Below are 20901 nucleotides of genomic sequence, written 5' to 3'. Positions count from 1 at the left end.
AAAGAGAGAAAAAGTAGTTGTTGAAGAATGGCGTCTGAAGGTGAATGATGAATAGCAAACAAGTTTTCATCTTAGTTTGGGAGGGGGAGGGAAGAGGGCTAAGAGGAATGGAGAAGAGAAGTTCAGCTAAAAATAATTTGAAAGAAAGGAACATTTCATACTTATTTGAGTCAAGCTTAAGGGGAGAAATAAAAGTACAGAGATAATAGAATAGAAAAAACCATAATTTTAATAGTTAACAATTATTGAACTATTAATTTGATTTTGCAGAGGGAAACCCGGCACAGAGTGGTTAAATAGCTTCTCCAAATTTACGTAGTTAGTGAATGGCAAAGCTTGAATTCCAGTCTTGGCAATCTGAACCACTATTTTAAAATGGAGTATTAACAAAGCACACAGAGTGAGAAAACTTATAGCGAGGGGACATTAGAGACCAAGGGAATATCTTGAGGGGGGCAGTGAGGGGGAGACCGGGGACTGCATTTAAAACAATTACCAATGGGCTAAATATAGTTATGTTGTATTAACGGTCAGAGCGCTTTGTATTTATTAGATCATTTAATTCCGCTAACAATTCTGTGAGGACAATTTTCAGACGAGGACACTTGATAGGTGATAAACGATACCTTCTCTTCTTGCACTGAGATACATCTCAATAGCTGGCTCTGGAGCAAGATAAGGAAGACTGAAGGAGACTTGGCAACAGAACGGACCACGGCAAGGTAAGCAAGTTGAAAACGAGAAATGCAGGAAGTTTCCTATTTAGGCAGAGGCTACTTCCAGCTTTCAAATCTCCCCAGCCGGCCCGCCAAGGCGTCACAAAGCCCGCCCCCCAGTCACAAAGCCACGCCCCCTTCCGTGGCCGTTCTCTGAGCTCCCAATACTTCCCTCCTTCTCTCTGACTCCTCCCACTCCGCCCAGCATCATTTCCTGTGCGCTGGGTGCTGATTGGTTCAGCGCTCGGAAGTGAGGGCGGGCGGTGGGGCCGTTGCCGCAGTGACAGTGCTGGGGGAGTCCGAAGATGGCGGCGTCGCGTCGCTCTCAGCATCATCACCACCATCATCAACAACAGCTCCAGCCCGCCCCAGGGGCTTCGGCGCCGCCGCCGCCACCTCCCCCGCCCCTCAGCCCCGGCCTGGCCCCCGGGACCACCCCAGCCTCCCCCACGGCGGGTGGCCTGGCCCCCTTCGCGTCCCCGCGGCACGGCCTAGCGCTGCCGGAGGGGGATGGCAGTCGGGATCCGCCCGACAGGCCCCGATCCCCGGACCCGGTTGACAGTACCAGCTGTTGCAGTACCACCAGCACAATCTGTACCGTCGCCGCCGCTCCCGTGGTCCCGGCGGTTTCTGCTGCATCTGCCGTCGGGGTCGCTGCCAACCCAGCCGGCAGTGGTAGTAACAATTCACCGTCGTCCTCTTCTTCCCCGACTTCTTCCTCCTCTTCCTCTCCATCCTCCCCTGGATCCAGCTTGGCGGAGAGCCCCGAGGCGGCCGGAGTTAGCGCCCCAGCAACCTTGGGGCCTGGGACCGCGGGACCTGGGCCAGGGGTCCCGGCAGTGAGCGGGGCCCTACGGGAACTGTTGGAGGCCTGTCGCAATGGGGACGTGTCCCGGGTAAAGAGGCTGGTGGACGCGGCAAACGTGAATGCTAAGGACATGGCCGGCCGGAAGTCTTCTCCCCTGCACTTCGCTGCAGGTCAGAGACTTTTGTATTGTTTACTAAGGGTTTGGTGTTGGGGACCGGGGTCCGGGTGGAGAAAGAAAAGAAGTTATGATGGAACAAAACGGGGGCGTGGTTATGGTTCCTCAACACCTCACCGGAAGACTAGAGGTTCTTTTCTTTAGATAGTGCCTGGGTGACGGGGGGCGTGGTAGGGGCATGTGTGAATCCATTCTTTTTAGGGGCATGTGTGAATCCATTCTTTTTAGTGTTTGCACAGTGATACTCGTACTCATTCCCAGACTCCTTTAGTGCTAGTCTCTGGATATGGGTATACTTAAACTTTTTCAGCTCCGAGGGTGTAGGAATAAAGTCAGATTTGAGCAGTCTTCGAGTAGTTTTGCAGTTTGTTTGCTAGTTTATTTCATTTTACAACAGGAATATGTTCCATGAGGACATTCTAGACCAAAAGAAGGTTAATGTAACTCAGCGAGTCTTTAAGGATCTATAGTATATTGTAGTCTCAGTAAGCCAATGGCTAAGACATAGATGCAGTTTGTGAAACTTTTCCCCTTTCTCAAGGAGTTTACAGTCTAATTGGGTAGATCAAAATATGACTATATGAAACAACTGGAGAAGAATATTTAGATGCAGCATGTGGTGGTAGAATAAATACAGGCTTGGAAGTTCTGGACGCTTCTATTTGTTCGTTGTCTAGCAGGCGGTTTACCTTATCTCAGTTGCCTCGGCTTTCTCGTGGGCAAAAATGATACACTACGGTTGTGTGAGGATTTAGTGAGAAGCGTCTGGCACATAAGTTCCTCAACAACAGTCCTAATTCCTAAACCCCGGACCACGAACTTTTGTGTTTCTTTTTTTTTTGTGAGCAAGTGGTTGACTATTTTTTCTTCTAAAAACAGCTATTTTTATAAAATACAGAGAGATATAAAACAAAAACAGAGGACCATGGTCTCACTGCCCAGATACCTACTATTGACATTTTTAAAAATAAAGGTAATGTTATATACAGTACAAATGTATATGTTATATATACATTATAAAATTCATATGGTACAGAAATACACAAAATGGAAAAGCCCCCCTAAAAAAAATCAAAGATAACAGACCAAAGATACATTCTCTTAAGTTTCTTGCTATGTTTCTAATATATATCACTCCTTGAATTTGTTCTGTTAATGGTAAAACGTGTGTTAAGAATTTGCCATCTGTATTATTTCTTTTTACCACAACTTGGAAGATATCACTCTTCTCGTTTCACAGGTGCCGCAGTGAAGCACATACACAGGTATTCACAGAGCAAGTAGTAGGACCTAAATTTGAACTCACTTTGATTTCAGAGCTTGTGAAATCAAGTTTAAACTATTATAACCTATATCTGGTTCATTTTTGTGAGTATTTGTGATGGAGTTTCTACTTTCCCAGTGTTTTGGGGTAAGAAGTAATTGAGGGCATATACTCCAAGAGTAATGTTCACACATTTTTTTATTGCAGCCCATACTTAGAAATGTATTTTACATTGTCACTTACTCAAACCTAATCAAAAGTTTCAGGAAACAATGGTTTCTCTTACTACAGGTGTTGTAGTCCGATATTTTATGTCCTATTCCATTTCATTTTTTACAAAGCTGTTTCTGATCCATTAATGAGTCATCAGCAATATGAGAGACACAGGAAATCATTATTAGATCACTGGATCCATTCTTGATATATAAATACTACTATTAGGAATGTGGTGAATTGAATTGTAAACAGGCTTCCATCTAACTAGGTGTTTGCTCAAGCATGCTTATTTTAGACTAAATAGCATTTGTTTTTCCTTAGGCCAAATGAGAAGTCTAAGTCTGATATTACAAATCAGTCAAGGTGGTTTACTTTTGCATACTTTATTCCAAATTTAGTTATTTTAACACATTGTTTCACAAATCTCCTCATTCCTCACCACACTGCATTTTAAGTAATCACTAACAGATGATAGTTACTTATATTTATTTGTGTAATAATGTGCTTATTTAGGATTAGTTACTCGTAAAATCATGCTTGTCTCCCAAATCACTTCTTCTGGTTGCCACAATAGTTACTTTTTATTCTGCTTTAGAGTTTTATGTGTACCCAGATAAGCTAGAAGACAAACAGTAAACCAGTGCTGTAATTATGTTGTAGTTATGAGAACCTAACCTCGAACTGGCTTTTGTAAAAAAACAGTTTTTTTAGTTCACTTGTGGAAAACAGACAACAGTAAAACTCTCTGTGGTTTAAAAACGTAACACTCTGTAGTCAATTTACTATACTTTTGTGTTTGTGTGCATAGCATTAAAGCTTTGTTAAATCTAGTCTTCGCCATCATGTGTAGGCTGAGTGGTTAAACGTAATTCTCAGTTGACTGTTAGTTGGTTGGAATGCTAGTCACTGAATTGTCACGGAATAGCTGTTTTAAAGATAGGAAATTGGTACAATCCCTTGGATGGAAAAGTTTAAAAATTGTGGTTCGTTTGTTCCACAGATATTTTATTACTTATTATAGGTCAGGTGTTAAATCCTGACACAATTAGGAAGTGGCAGATAGACCTTACCCTTAGGGAGCTTACAGTCTGGTGGGGAAGACGAAACCAGAGCAACAACATTAGCAAAAGCTCACAAAGTGTGTAATCCAGGAGTGATAGGAAAAGTACCTGTTGGAGCAGGTAGTAGGGACTGTGTCCTGGTTTTAGAACATTTAAGGAGGTCTTTCTAGATAAAGAGATTTTTAAAGCAGGGATTTAAAAGATGAGTCCAAGCTAGCCAAACAAAGATTGGAAGGATGAATGTTAATTAATACCTTTATTTCCCTTTAAAAATGAGTTTACAGTTCTACAGAATGAAATGAAACCATTTTTAAAGATCTCAGAAGTGATATGAAGTTGTATTTAAATCCTTTTGACTTTTAGAAATATTACCATAAGAGTACCCATAATTCTTTCCAGCAGCAGAATTAAGAATCCTTTCTATCTCATTTTGGACTGTGATAATTATTTGTTTAAAATATGGCTTAGCGACAATAATGGCATCACCCTCCCTACAATTAGAAACATAATCTTCAGTTTCCCTTGTTGATCCAGGCTGTCAAAATACTATTTCTAATGCCTTCTTGAGATGGCTATATCAAAATGATTCACTCTTTTATTGTTGTCTGAAGTTTAAATAAGACTTTCTCTTCTACAGATAAGATCCTTGACCCTGGTTTTCCATTGTTCAAAGGACAGTCAAAGCTTTATCAATAGTATCAGTTTACAGTGATATTATCTCCTTAGTTCAGTGCCTAGTGGTGACATATTTTTGTTAAAGAACCAGTATATTCTGATGAGATCTCTTTTTACAGAAAAGTTTGAATGAGGTCTTTTTAAAAAGGGCTTTTACCAAAGCATTGAAGTCTGAGATTTCATAATATTTTTACTTTAAATTGAAGAAATTTTGAAATAGAATTCCTGGTAGTTAGTTAACATATAACTTGGGTTAGGATATGTAATCTGAGGGACTTCAGTATCAAAACTGGCAAAATATATATGGCAGATTGATGCTTTCTTTTGATTTGGTGGTATCTACATCAACACATTTAACCGTATGGAGGTTGCATGACTCATTCCTGTCTCTTCTGATTTTTCAGCATGACCACGCTTGTCTTGTCTTTTCCTCATCACTGTACAAATGTCGTTCCTAGTAAAAAACACTGTGTCCTCCAAACTGTCACCCATCAGTGGGTAAGAAGATGAGTCAGAATGATTCGGTCCTGGAGTGGGAATCTTTTTTGTACTATTCATTGTCTGGCAAGGTCCTTGATAATGCTTTTAAGCAAACATCCTGCCCCAGGGTTTAAGAAGGATCTAATTTGGTAATAGGAGAAAAGGAACTAGTTTCATAAATATCTTTCCAGACCTAATATTGTTGGCTACAAACTGGATTATTTTTTACTTAGTGTTTTCTTAAAACTTTATGCTTTGCTTAAGGTACCACTTAAAAAAAAATTCCACATAGAACTTTTAGTTAGAAAGATACGCAAAATGTCTCTTCTTTTTGCCTCGATATCACTCTTTGGAAGCAAATGATTTAAGGAACAAATTAGCTGTTTGTAAAATGTTATGTAAAAGTATCTCTGATAATTGGTGACAAGCACACTGTTCAACAATAGAGGAATTCTTACATAAATTAAAATACTGTACTATTTCTATGTGTCTATCTGCTTATATTTTCCTTTATCCATTAATATATCTTTTTTCTGATGCATGTCAATGTAAATTGCAGCCATTTTTGTAGCTTCCCCTAAATACACCAATATGCGTATCATTATCTAGAGTTCAGTATTTGTTTAAATATTTTGTCTTTTAATGTGAAATGTGTACAAATCTTATGTGTACATTCACTGAGTTTTGACAGATGCAAACACCTGTGTGACTCAAACCCTTATGGAAAGTCTTGATAACCTCAGAAAGTTCCCTCATGCCCGGCCTCTCCATTCCTGTCCTCCCTTCCCGGGGAGACAAACACCATTCTGACGTTTTTCCCCACTGTAGATTGAGTTGCCTGTTTTAGAAGTTCATGTAAATGGAATCCTACAGAGTTTACTCTTTTTCTGTAAGACTGCCTTTACTCAGCATATTTTGATGTTGTAGCATGCATCAGTAGTGTTTTACTGCTGAATAGTATTTCACTGTACGAATGTGCTATAGTTGGTTTTATCTCTTCTCCTGTTGTCAGACCCTTAGGCTGTTTCCAGTTTGAGCTATTATGAACATTCTTGTAACATTGGCAAACGTAGATTTTTTTTCTCTTGGGCCAATATCTAGTATTAGAGTTGCTGGGCCTTAGGGTAGGTAAATGTTCAGTTTTATAAGAAACTGCAAGACCTTTTCCCAAATTGGGTATGCAATTTTACATTCCCATCAACAACGTTTCAGAGTTCCAGTTGTTCCATGTCTTCCCAGCTTTCTCGCATGTTCTCAAATGTTTTAATTTTAACCAATCTATTGGAATGTATGGCAGTTCATTGTGGTTTTGTTTTGCATTTCCCTGAAATCTGGTGTTCAAGACTTTTTCATGTGTTTGCCATTTATATATCTTTTATGAAGTTCTACCCTCCTTTTTTTTTATTGGGCAAAGTTCCCATTTATTGGGTTTATCTCTTCATTATTTGAGTTTTTGGAATACTTTAGAGAGCCTGCATGTTAATCCTTTGTCAGATAAATGTTGTGCTGATTCATTTACTTAATAGGGTCCTTCAAACAGAAGTTTCAAATTTAACTAAATTTATTTTATTTATATATTTATTTTATGGTTATTGCTTTCTGTGACCTATGACCTGGATAAGAACTTTCACCTATTCCCAAGTCACAAAGACACTTATTTCTTACTGAAAGCTTTATAGTTTTAGCTTTTACATTTAGGTTTGTTACTAATCTTATGTTCACTTTTGTCTTATCTGTGAGCTTAGATTGAGGTTTATTTTTTTTCATATGAATATCCCGTTTTCCTAGCACCATTTGTGAAAAGACCTTGCTTTTTCTTTCGTATTGCTTTTTCAACATTATCAAAAATCAGATGTTTGTTTAAGTTGGGGTCTCTACCAGACTTTTCATTCTGTCTCATTGATCTATGTGTCCATTTTTATGCCAGTATTACATGGCCTGGTCACTGTAGCTTTGTAGTTAGTCTTGAAGTCGATAGTGAACTCCAGCATGGCTCATCTGTTTCCAGATTGCTTTGTACCTACTAGGTCTGTTACACTTTTATTGAACTTTTAGGATCAGCTTGTCAGTTTCTACAAGAGTGTGCTGAGATTCCGATTGTGATTAGGCTGAATCTGTACATCAATTTGGGGAAAATTGACATCTTAACAATAGTGAGTCTTCCAATTCTTTATTTGCTCTCAGCAGTTTTTGGCATTTTTAGTGTGGAGTCTTTCGTGACATTTGTTTTTCCTGAAATTTTTTTTTAATGTATATTGATGCTATCATAATGGATATTGAAAATTTTTGTTTTTTAATTGTCTGCTGTTAATATGGTCAATTTGTATATTAACCTTGTATCCTATGACCTAGAACTCAATTATTATTTCTAGTAGCTCTTTTATAGATTCTTTAGGATTTTTGTTAAAAAATAATATTATCTGCAAATAGAGACAATTATGCCTTGTATTTCTTTTTCTTGACAGTGGTGAGCAAAAGTGGCAGAGTAGACATCTTTGCCTCGTTTCAGCTCTTAGGGGGAAAATGTTCAATATTTCACCATTAAGTAAGATGTTAGCATTAAGTTTTTCATAGCTGTCCTTTATCAGATTGAGGAAGTTCTCTTTTAATCCTAGTTTGTTGAGTGTTTTTATTGTGAAAGGGTGTTAAATTTTATCAAATGCCTTTTCTGCATATGTTGAGATGATCCTATGGGTTTTCTCCTTTATTCATTTAATATGTTGTTTTATATTGATTTTCAAAAGTTTTAAGTCAACTTTGCATTCTTGGGATAAACCCTACTTGGTCATGATGTGTATTATCCTTTTTATATATTGCTAGATTTTATGTGCTAATATTTTGTAAAAGATTTTTGCATCTGAGTTTATGAGAAATATTGGTCAGGAATTTTCTTTTTTGTTATGTCTTTGTCAGGCTTTGGCATTAGAATTATGCTGTGTCCCGTCCCCATCCCGTCCCCCCTGCCCTCCAAGAGAGTTTGGAAGAGTTCATTTCTCTATTTTCTGAATGAGTTTTTGGAGAATTGGCATCAATTTTCTTTAAATACTTGATAGACTATCCACAATGAAACCAGCTAGACCAGTTAAACTTTTGTTAATGAATTTAATTCCTTTAATAGGTATAGGGCTAAGAGACTTTTCTCTTTATTTGTCAGCTTTGGTCAGTCTTATCTTTCAAGGAATTTGTTCGTTTTATCTGTGTTGGCAAATTTGTTTGCATAAAGTTGTTTATAATACTGTTTTATTATTGTTATATTGTCTATAAGAGCTGTTGAGGTGAACTCTATTATTTTTCATACTGGTAATTTGTGTTTTCCTCTGATTAGCCTAGTGAGGGACTTTATCAATTCTGTTGATCTTTTCAAAGAACCAACTCTTGGCTTTGTTAATTTTCTCTAGTGTTTGTTTTTCATTTCACTGACTTCTGTTCTTATCTTCCTTCAACTTATTTTGAGTTTACTATATTTGTTATTTATTGCTGTGCATGCAACTACCCCAAAATGTAGCAGCTTAAAATAACAAACACTGGGGGCCGGTCCCATGACCCAGTGGTTAAGTTCTCGTGCTCCGCTGCAGTGGCCCAGGGTTTCGCCAGTTTGGATCCTGGGTGTGGACATGGCACCGCTCATCAGGCCATGTTGAGGTGGCATCCCACATGCCACAACTAGAAGGACCTGCAACTAAGATATACAATATGTACCAGGGGGTATTTGGGAAGATAAAGCAGGAAAAAAACAAAAAAGATTGGCAACAGTTGTTAGCTCAGTGCCAGTCTTTAAAAAAATAAACAAAAACAAACATTTCTTATTTCACAGTTTCTGTGGGTCGGGATTCCAGGTGTGGGTTAGGAATGTGGGCTGTGTTCTCTGCCTCAAGGTCTTTCATTTGGTTGCAGTCAAGATGTGGGCTGGGGCTGTGGTCTTATCTGAAGACAGTTGAAGGAGGAGTTGCTTCCAAACTTGATCATATAATTGTTAGCAGGGTTTCGTTCCTCACAGGGTGTTGGACTGAGATCTCCCTCAGTTCTATAGGGCAGCTCACAGCGTGACAATTGACTACTATCAGAGCGAACAAATGAGAGAGCAAGAGAGGGTAAGCAGGTGGAATCCAGAGTCTTGAAAATCGAGTTTCGGAAGTGTTAACTTGTTAACTTTTGTTGGGTTCTGTTTGTTAGAAGGAAGACAGTAGGTCCAGCCCCTACTCAAGGGGAGAGGATTACACAAGGGCATATGTCCTGGGATATTGGGATCATTGGGAGCCGTCCTAGAAGCTGCCTTCCACGTTTAGTTTGTTTCTCGTTTTCCAGCTTCTTAAGGTGAAAACTGAGGTAATTAGTTTTAGACTTTTCTAATCTGAGTTTAAAAGTATAAATTTCCTTCTAATCACCGCTTTAGCTGCATCCTGCAAATTTTAAGGTGTGTATTTTCATTATCATTCAATTTGAAATATTTTCCAATTTCCTTTGTGGTTTCTTTCTTGATCTGTGGATTGTTTAGCAGTGTGGTTTTTAATTTCTAAATTCGTGGAGTATGCTGGATATCTTATTGTTGATTACTAATTTAATTCTATTGTGATCAGAGCACATACTCTGTATAATTTCACTCCTGTTAAATTTACTGAGACTTGTGTTTTGGCCCAGATTTACTCTATTTTGGTGAAATCTCTTGAAAAGAACATGTATTCTGTAATTGTTGATTGTAATGTTCTATAATATCAGTTAAATCAAGGTAGTTGATGGTGTTGTTTAGATCTCTTATGTCTTTTTTATATCTTATATCTCTTATATTTTATATTTTCATGTATATATGTTTCTTATTTCTTATATTGATTTGCTTTCAACCTATCTGTGTCTTTATATTTAAAGTATGTCTATTATAGAGAGTATATATTTGGGTGTTAGTTTTTTACTCATTCTGACATCTGTTTGTTTCATTTAATCTAACCCATTAATTAACAATAATACTTCCAATTCCAATTCCAATTTAGGGTTTTTTCTAAACTTTTTAAATATTATGTCTGTACATTATTTCTTCCGTACCTAGACTTCTGGTTCTCAAGGACCAAGGGGATTATAGAATCAGAATATCTCGTAATTACTCATTTGCTTTATCCTATAGTATGCACAAATAGTCTTGGAATAATAATACAGACACCAACATAATTACTGAAAACAGTTAAAAAATATTTTGCATATACTGTCCTTATTTTTGCTCCATTACTCTTGCTCCATTGTCAGAGGATGTAGCCGTTACATACTTTCTCTCATAAATTTCGTTTTGTTTTAGTTCTGCAAGTATACGTGTGGTAGGTGGTCCCCAAGGTGGGTACCATAAATTCTCTTCCTTCATGTGCCTTATACTACACCTCTTATCAAAAGGTGGAGCCTCTTTCCCGCCCCTTGTATCTGAATTGATCTTGTGATTTGCTAGGATGAATGGAATGTGGCAGAAGTTATGCTGTATAATGTCTGAGCCTTCAGAGATCTGCAATTTTCATTTTCATGCATTGGGACTCTCCGTCTTGGAATCCAGCCACCATGCTTTGAGAAAGACTGTGGAGCGAGAAGTAAGGCTGGTCAGCAGCCCCCACTGAAGCTCTCAGCCAGTACCTGCTGCCAGCTGAGTGAGTGAAACCACCTTGGATGTTCCATCCAGATGACTGAACTTAGTTAACGCACAGCGTCACCAGAAATATAAGTGGTTGTTATTTTAAGCCACTGAATTTTGGAATAGTTTGTTATATAGCAGTAGATACCTGGAATCATTATATATAGCTACAGCTCTGTATCTATTTTTTTGTAAATGTTCACCACTATTCCTCATTTTGATTTCTCTACTTATTTTGGTGGTCCCTCATTAGTTCTCTAGGGTTTACTCAGGCTGATGTCCTGGAAACAGTATTCCCTGAAAACTTTTTAATGTCAGTAACAGTTGTTGCCTTTTTCTTGGAAGTCACTTGGCTGGATGTAAAATCTTTGGTTCTTGTTTTCTTTCCCGTATTTAAAAAGTTATTCCATTTTGTTTTGGTCAAAACTATTAATGTTGAAAGTCTGATGGAAATTTGATTTTCTTTCCCTTGGTCTTTTTTCCTGGATGTCGGAAGGATGTTTTTCCTTTTTCATTAATGTCCATGTATTCTACTAGAGTATATCTTGTTGTTAGCCCCTCCAAGTTGATTTTCTCAGGTATGTGATAAGCTTTTCCTTTACATAGTTTCAGCTCTTTTATTTTAGAAAAGTTTTCCTGAATTATACTTTTTAGTATTTATTCTTTTTCCTTGCTTTTATGTATTTTGGAACTTTGGCTGTCTTCTAAATTTGTCACTTGCTCTTTTTTGTGTGTATGGTAAAATATACATAACATAAACCTTACCATTTTAACTTTTTTTTTTTTTTTTTTTTTGCTGAGGAAGATTCACCCTGAGTTAACATCTGTGCCATCTTCCTCTACTTTTTTGTATGTCGGTCTCTGCCACAGCATGGCCACTGATGAGTGGTATAGGTCTACACCCGGGAACTGAACCTGGGCTGCTGAAGTGGCCTGGGCTGCCAAACTTAACCACTGGGTCGTAGGGCCAACCCCCATTTTAACCATTATTAAGTATACAGTTGAAAGGCATTAAGTACATTCACAGTGTTGTACAGCTATTAGCACTGTCCGTTTGCAAAACTTTTTCATCACCCTAAACAGACACTCTGTACCCATTTAAACAATTACTACCCATTTCCACCTCACCCTAGCCCCTAATAATTGTGACTTACTCTTGAATCCTTTTTAAAAAATATATTTTCATTTCTTTTTGTTTTTTTAAAAACTTCCTTCTTTTACCTTCTGTTTCTCTTAAGGCAGGAGTTGGGAAACTCTCTGTGAGTGTCCAGTTGGTAAATATTTTAGGCTTTGTGCTCTCTATGGTCTCTTTTTCAACTCAGCTCTGCTTTTGTGCGGTAAAGTATCCAATACATAAATTAATAGGTGTGGTTGTGTTCCAGTAAAACTTTATTTATAAGAGCAGGTGGTGGCCAGATTTGGCATGTGGGTTGTGGTTTGCTGATCCCTGACATGAGGCATTATCTGTGGGCTTTTTTTCACTTTTGTTTTACTTATTATTTACTCTTTATTTCTGATATGAATTTTTTAAAATTTTGAATTATTTCCTGCATTCTATCATCTTATATCTAATTCAGATTCATGCTGTTCTTTCATATCTTGCATCGTTTTCATAGTTTTTAAGCTAGTATTGAAATAGTACATCATAATTTTGTCTGTTTTCTGGGCATTTTCTTCTGTATTCTTTGTCCATAGGGATATTGTTCTGCTCAAATTCTTCTTACAGCTTTGCTTGGGATTTGACCTTAAATTTTTTTCTTTTGCTTATTTTTACAGAAATTAACTGATAAGTAATTTCAAGGCTAGCAATAGAGGCCTGAGATTTCCAGGATGACTCCCTTTGGTCTTTCTTTCCATTTGGTGGACGTGCAGCTCTGCCCTAGAATAGATGGAGTCTCGGTAAGGTTTGCAGGATCACCTCCTGCAGGAGTAGCTTTTCAGTGATGAAACATCACCATTTTATATCTCAGTTTATATAGCCTACGTGCCGCTTTCTGGGGAGCCTTAACCGGAGACATGCTGCTAGGGGCATTTTATAGTTAACAGGTCTTCCTCATAGTCTGTTTACATGAAGTGTTTTTGACAAGAAACCAGCCATGGAAACCATAGTCTAGTCACCTGCCTTTTCTCTCCCCTGGGGCGTCCTCTTCCTTGCCAAGGAACTGAAAAGATCACAAGCTAGGTGTTCCTTCCTTCCAGAACTGAAGTGATTCTTTGGCAGTTAAAAGGCCAAAGAAACGTACCTGGGGAATAGAAGGCATATCATCAAGGGCCAAGTTGTGAGCATAAACGTGTTAAAAAATAAGATCTTAAGCTTAGAGCCCAGGAGGAAAAAAGTAATCAAGGAATGTAAATGATGCTAAGAAAATGTTTTATTGCAGTGGTAGTTTTGGAAAGGAATAAACGTCATCATGAGTCTTGTGATGAAATGTGGGTGAAAACATTAGAGTAGTTTATTCTTAAGTTTATTTAATAGCCTCCTTTTGCTTCATGGACAAAGAAATCTTTTGGGTGGTTGACTGAAATATGCGGTAGATACAGGTGAAGAGACAAGTGTCTCTTAATTCATATTTTTCCCTTATGTCAGGGTCCTGGAAGCTACTTTGGCTTATGTTTATTCTCCTGACAAAAATGCCCAGAAAGGTGGGACGTGGCCTTGACGCTGGGGGAGTGCATGCCTTGTATCATCAGTGGGGACTCCTAATAAGACTTGAGGAGGGTGAGTTTTTTGGGGATTTCTACTAAAGCCTGGGTGCTCAGGCTAACGTTTGAGGGCCCCTTTCTAAACATCATTTGAGTGCAAGTACTTGAGGAAAGTTCGGAGTGTTTGGTTTTGGTTTGCCCACTGGGTTTTCCTTTTCAGGCTTCATCAGGTGTCCAAGACTGCTTCTCCCTGCCCTGAGCTGCTGGGTGCTTTGTCAAGTGGAAACTTGTTTTGCCTGTCGGTTCAGGTGCTTCTGTATAGAATTAAAGCAGTGTGAGCTTAAACCCTTTTTTCTTTTCTGAGGCTGTGTTTTTGGAGTGTGTCAGCTCCCTATTCTGTTTAGACTAGTGAATTTTTTTTTTTTTAGTTGTAGAAAAAGGGGAAATAAAGTGATGTGAAGTTTCCTTTCCCTTTTGCCTTTTCGCTGTAACACAAATTCAACTCATGGTTGGTGGCAGCTGTTTGTTGGTTTGGTTTTTTGGACTTGCAACTTTTTTCTTCTGTAGTAGAGTAAAAAAAAAAGTGAAGAGGCATTTGGTGGTTAGCAGATGATTTTTATTAACTACAAACTGAAAAGAACTTGTTTTAATTTACTGATTGACCAAAAGTCCTTAAAGCTAAAGTCCCTGTATCATCAGGTATAGTTTAAAAATAGCCTAAAGCTCCTGATGCTCAGCTAATGCCTAGATAGAATGCTTTTGAAAAGCTGGGATGTGTTCGTGTATAACTAGACACTGAACAGATCCGATGCCTTCATTCTGTTAGATTCACCAGCCATGGAAACCATTTTGACAGTCTCATCCATCTTATTAATCCGATGTGCAGTGCTCCATTTCCAAAAGCTCAGGCTGTTCTCATGGTGACTGCGGAAGTTTGTGTTTTTGGAAAGAAATGACATGGAATTACAGTTTAATGAATATGTTTTAGCTACTTTTTTCTAATGTCTTGAGGAGAGATGCCAAGCTATGCTTTTCATCTTTGCAGGAAAATGTTCTTATTTGGGAAAAAACCCTTTTGGACTAATTTAAAAACTTATAGCAAGCTATCAAAAACTTGGTTGCCTCTCTCCCCCCAAAAAATCCACAAATATTTAGCAGCAGGAAAGTGTCGCTGATACCCTATTGGAATTTGATGAAAGCAGACAATTCGAGGTATGTAGTTAGAGCAGTTCAATATGTAATTCAGTGAATTGTTCATAGTATGTGCTCTATAAATGTTTGAGCAAGTGAACTTTGTAAGTTGACACTTCTAATTTCTGATCTTCTGACTTTCTTAAATGTGTAAATAATAATCCATGTATATTAGTCCAGTCCTTTGTCATCAAAGTGCTTTCACTGCTCTGTTGGCATATATATGAAGGAACTTAGTTTTGATATTGTTACTAGACAGTATAAAAACTAATAAAAAATAGCAACAACTGCCTTTGAGTGGTTTTTGTGCTTTCCCAATGTAATTTTATTTAATCCTTACAGCAACCGTATGAGGAAAGTTTCAGGTCTGTTTTACAAATGAAGAAACTGAGACTCAGAGTGTAATGTGTTGTCCAAAGTCACATAGCTGTCAAGTGATAGAGCCAGATTTAAACCCATATCAGGCTGTCTGAAAATCATTTGGCCCATGCTATTCAAGTAGAAAGTTGATAGCGAAGAGAAATAAATTCTTCTGAGTCATTATATATATATATTTTTTGAGGAAGATTGGCTCTGAACTAACATCTGCTACCAATCCTCCCCTTTTTGCTTGAGGAAGATTGTCCCTGAGCTAACATCCTTGCCCATCTTCCTCCATTTTGTATGTGGGACTCCTCCACAGCATGGCTTGATAAGCGGTGTAGGTCTGTGCCTGGATCTGAACCTTCGAACCCTGAGCTGCCAAAGTGGAGTGTGCACACTTAACCACTACACCACTGGGCCGGCCCCAGTCATTTTATAATTTGACAATTGTGATTGCTTTCTCAAATTTGTTTTCTGAAAATAAAAGTTATGGTACAGGGGGCCGATCCTGTGGCCAAGTGGTTAAGTTTGTGTGCTCTCCTTCAGCGGCCCAGGGTTTCGCCAGTTCAGATCCTGGGCGTGGCCACAGCACTGCTCATCAAGCCATACTGAGGCGGCCTCCCACATGCCACAACTAGAAGGATCCACAACTGAAAATACTCAACTATGTACTGGGGGGCTTTGGGGAGAAACAGGAAAAATAAAATATTTTAAAAAAAGTAATTGTGGAAATTTTGGAAAGTGCAATAAAAAGTGGTCCATCATCTCACTGCCCCAGGGCAGTCACTGTGGTCATTTTGGCGTATTCCCCCCAGCTTTTTTCCTAGGTATTTAAAATAAAGCAAAACTGCATATAAATGCTTTCTTAAAACATTGTGACCAGGATGTGATTGAGACCATGCTTTTAGTAAGTGGGGTATTGGAACATTCACAGTTATTAAGATTTTGGACTTTCTGATCTTTTGATCAGTCACTTCATAAACATAAAAAAGTGTGATTGGAAGTAACCTTTGAAGAACCTCATAATTAAATGGAAGAAGGCCATTTTAGGAGCTCCTTTCTTTAAAAGACTACTTGAAATTGTTAGAAAATCTTGAAGATAAGCTGCTATATGTTTTGATTCATGGAAGCAGTTAAGAAAAAAACTCATTTTGACAGTCAAGAAAACCTAAAACAATTTTAAAATACTTAATGCCCCTTAACTAACACTTAAAAATAGTTAAGATGGTAAATTTTGTGTTTAAGTTATTTTACCACAATTAAAAATTTTTAAAAGGGGGTATCCATTATAGTGGGCATTTTGATCTCTCTGTTGTCCTAGGGAGAACTCATTTCTTAATATTACCAACATGAAATATGGGAAATAGCATATTCAGTAGAGTGAATCTTAGTGATATGTTGAGGATACCCTTTTGTCCCTTCCGTACATTCACATTTCTGAGAGTAAATGTGGTCCTTCTTTGACAATATGAAACTAAGTATTAATGAAGTGTTTGTGGAAATTCAAAAGACCTACATGCAACTTGCTTAGTTACCAGTCACTGGGACAATTCTGTAGTGTGTTTCCCCCTTTGGACAGTTTCTCAGGAATCTGGCCTGAGCCGAAAGGTTTTGCAGTGGTTCAGTAACAACGCACTAAATCTAGGTGCTATAAGGAGCAAGATGATGAAACTGGCATTATTTCGTGCCCTTGAGGAAGTTTATAGTCAAAATGCAGTGGGTATCAAAATGTTTGATCTCAGGACTCTTACACTCTTAAAAATAATTGAAAGAGCTTTTGTTTATGTGGATTATGTCTATGGAGATTTATTATATTAGGAATTAAAACTGAGAAATTAAAAAAATAATAAACTCTATTATGTGTTAGAGTAAATCACACTTTTAATGAAAAGTAACTATTTTCCAAAACAAAGATTAATGAGAAGAGAGATATTAATTTACACTTTGCAAGTCACTTTAATGTCTAACTTAATAGAAGATAGATCTGCTTCTTCATGCCATTTGTTTTTCTTTATGATTTGGATTGAAGTATGTGAAGAAAATCCTACTTTAAACAGGTATGTAGTTAGAAAAAGAAGGAATATTTTAATAGCATTTTCAAATAATCTTAGACTTTTTTCTTTAATACTACGCCCAAACTTGATAAATAGTAGTTTCGTAAAGGTTAGTTGCAATGTGAAATCTGAAGCCATGTCAATAAATTTTTCATGCTCTGCTATGTTAAAATCCATTGGTATATCTTGCATGAATGGATCTTACCCTCTACATGTTTTGGTCATTTGAAAAATAGTTCACTGAGCTGTGCATATCTTCCAAATGTTGACACATTTCACTTTATAAATAAATATTAAGCACATTTGTTAATGTCACCACCAACCTCATCAGAAAAGTATTTTAAGTATTGGGAAACTGTTAAGCCCACGGTGGCAGATGTAAGTTTTACAAAACTTGCGTTTTTGCCTGAAAGCTCAAATTTTATCATTGGGAACAAATACTGTCTGTTTTCCTTGAAGTGACAAACTCATTTTGATCATTCTCGAGAAAATGTCTGTCAGATACACAGGTCAAACTGAGCTCACATGGTTGCATAAGTGCTATCCTGCAAGACGACCGTACTTTGCTGTGTAGTGGAGGTGCTTAATGAGTATTTCTCATTTTGTCACAAGTATATCAAAAAGATACGTACTCAAGGATTGGAATTTAAAAAAATTAATAGTATTTACATTTTCATGAAGGACATTCTTGAGTGAAACTGGCAGCTTTTTTTTCTTAAACTGTGAGTGCCTGGTGGTGAAGAATAAAATGACTAATAGTGCAGCTTGGTGCCACCATCGTGGTTTATGCCAAGATTCACCATTGCTTTTGTATCATACATCAAAAGCACCAAGAGGACATTTTCCAAATGACCAACACATGATGTCATAAAATCATGCACTATTACTGTCTTGACAGTGAAAAAACCAAAATCATCATAGTATTATCTCGTGAATAGTTTTTACTTCTCAGACCCCCAGAAAGGGTCTCAGGGACCATCAGGGGTCATGGACTGCACTTTAAAAGCTACCGAGCTAATACAAGTGGTTCTTAATTTTGTTTACACTCTTTTGAGAATCTGATGAAAAGTATGGAGATTCTCCCCAGAAAGATATACTTAAAGAACAAATTTTATGTAATTTTCAGATGATCACCATCTTCCAGAAGCATTAGAGCTATGGTTCTCAAACTTTCAAACTTTACACCAGAGTCACCTGGAGGCCTTGTTAAAACAGATTGCTAGGCCACACTCCCCAGATTTCTCATTCACTTGGTCTGGAATAGAGTCTGAGAATTTGCAATTTTTTTTTTTTAAGATTGGCACCTGAGCTGACAACTGTTGCCAATCTTTTTTTTTTTTTTTCAGCTTTTTCTCCCCAAATCCCCCCAGTACACAGTTGTATATTTTTTAGTTGTGGGTCTTTCTAGTTGTGCTATGTGGGGCACCGCCTCAACGTGGTCTGACAAATGGTGCCATGTCCGTGCCCAGGATCCGAACCAGGGAAACCCTGGGCCTCCGAAGCGGAGTGCGTGAACTTAACCACTCAGCCACGGGACGGGTCCCATGAGAATCTGCATTTTAACAAGTCTCAGGTAGTGCTGATACCGATGCTCATCTTGAGAGCATGGTTCTTGACCCTAGACCAGTTAAATCGTAGGAATAGGGGTAGGACTTTGTGTTTTTTTGAACTGTTCTGGAGATTCTCACATGCAGGCAGGGTTGAGAATCGTTGCTCGGGTTAAGACTCCCAAGTCTAGTGAGATTAAGAACATCTAGTATTGGTACAGCCTTTTAGTATTTAGGAAGTATTTTGACAGTTGTTACTCATTTACTCCTTATCAGCCTGTAAGGTAGTTATTATTTCTGAGGAAAACTGGCTTGATATTTGTGAAATTATAGAGTTATAGGAGCTCTGGGCTTTGAGTCTGAAATGAACAAAAAGGGCAATTGCTAAAAGTTCTTAAGACAGTGGTCTACATATATTTTTAGAGAGTTTTTACATATATATATGCAAAACATATATATGTATGTTACTAAATTTGCTTTACTAAAACATTCTACTAATTTGTATTGCTACCATGCCCTTGACAACACTAGTCATTTTCATACTTTCTTTTTTGAAATATAAGATATGCACAGAAGCGTGCACAAATCATAAGTGTATAATGAGGTGAATTTTCACGAAGTGAATGTACCTGGTTAACTAGCACCCAGATCCAGAATCAGGTCATTATCAGTGATCCAGAAGCCCCTGTCTTGTGTCCTTTGAGTCACTACCCCTCTACCACCCATAGATTAATTTTTCTGTTTTTGAACTTAATATAAATGGTGTTATGTAGTATATGCTATTTTCTGTGAGATTCATCCATCTTGTATAGTTGTAGATTGTTCATTTTCATTGTTATATAGAATTCCATTGTGTGCATATACCACTTCTTGTCCATTCTACTGTTGATGAACCTTTGGGTAGTTTCCATATGTTGGCTGTTATGAATAGTGCCCCTGTGAGCATTTTTGTACATGTGTCCAAATATAATTTAAAACATATTTCTTAGCTTTTTGATTTAAAAAAACCAGTATTCACGTTTTAATGTGCTTTTCTTTGATTATATCTGGAATAACTGATTTTATTTATTCATTTATTTATTTTGGTGAGGAAGATTGTCCCTGAGCTAACATCTTGCCAATCCTCCTCGATTTTGTATGTGGAATGCCACCACAGCATGGCTTGATGAGTGGTAGTAGATCCGTGCCTGGGGATCTGAACCAGTGAACCCTGGGTTGCCAAAGCAGAGCACACAAACTTAACCACTATGTCACTGGGCTGGCCCCTTCTCTTTGTGATTTTTATGGCAGAAAGTTAGTTGATGCTATGTTGTTGTCTCTTTCCGCATCTTTATTACATCTCTCTGTTTGAACCATTCTGACTTAACTGCTTATTCTTTAGGTCTTATTAGGGAGGCTTTCCTATCTCAGGCTTGCTGTGTACTCTTTGTAATCCATACATTGTAATTGTTTGTTAGAATGTTTATTGTTCGGTGTTCCTTGAGACAGCAGTAGGTTTTTACTGAGTTAATTCATGATACGTAGATACACACAAACTACTGCATTCCTTTTTCATCCGGCTGAAGTCTTCTCCCCAGAGTACTTTCAGCTGGGATGTTTTTGTGTTCAGCTTTGAGATTTTACATATCTGAGATTACTTTAATTTTGGTCTTACATGTAAATACAAAGTTAGCTAGATATGGAATTAAGCATCCAAATGGTTTTCCTTAAAGTTGAGGTTGACTTTAGTCTGAAATCAGCTGATTCCTGTTATTTTTAGATGATCTGTGTTTTCTTCTGAAGGATTTAGAATTTTCATAGCTTTTGATACTGCTAGACTTCACTCTAATGTGTGTGTCCATTCTGTTTGGCACTTCGTGAACTCTTATTACCTGAAATTTTACACTTTCCTTTAGTTAGGAAAAGTCCTGTCATTATTTCTATGTCTGTTTCCTCTCTTCCTATCTTCTGTTTCTACTATCTCTTCTCATTCTCTCCTTCTGTGTACCCATTTCAGATGCTTTTTGGAAGAGTTCTTCAACCTGATTTTCTCAGGAATTTATTATTTCTTTCTGTTTCTATGCAATCAATTCATTGTTTCAAAATCACTCCTTTTATATTTTT

The 20901-nt window shown here is 37.7% G+C and overlaps 1 protein-coding gene across 2 annotated transcripts in view; it reads left to right on the top strand.

Annotated features, from left to right (window-relative positions):
* Positions 1–890: 890 nt before the first annotated feature.
* Positions 891–20901, top strand: part of TNKS (tankyrase) — a 198735-nt gene continuing 178724 nt past the window's right edge. The window contains exon 1 of one of the 2 annotated variants that reach the window (XR_011498859.1): positions 891–1694. Coding sequence is in view for 1 of the 2 variants with exons in the window: in XM_014830978.3 (XP_014686464.2) it covers positions 1022–1694 (673 nt within the window). In the remaining variant the exon portion in view is untranslated. The remainder of the gene's footprint in view (positions 1695–20901) is intronic. The other variant, XM_014830978.3, reaches the window with a different exon arrangement.

Source organism: Equus asinus, chromosome 27 (assembly GCF_041296235.1).
Source record: "Equus asinus isolate D_3611 breed Donkey chromosome 27, EquAss-T2T_v2, whole genome shotgun sequence".
Lineage (NCBI taxonomy): Eukaryota > Metazoa > Chordata > Mammalia > Perissodactyla > Equidae > Equus > Equus asinus.
The sequence above is the reverse complement of the archived record's forward strand: the minus strand, read 5'-3'. Positions and strand labels throughout refer to the sequence as shown.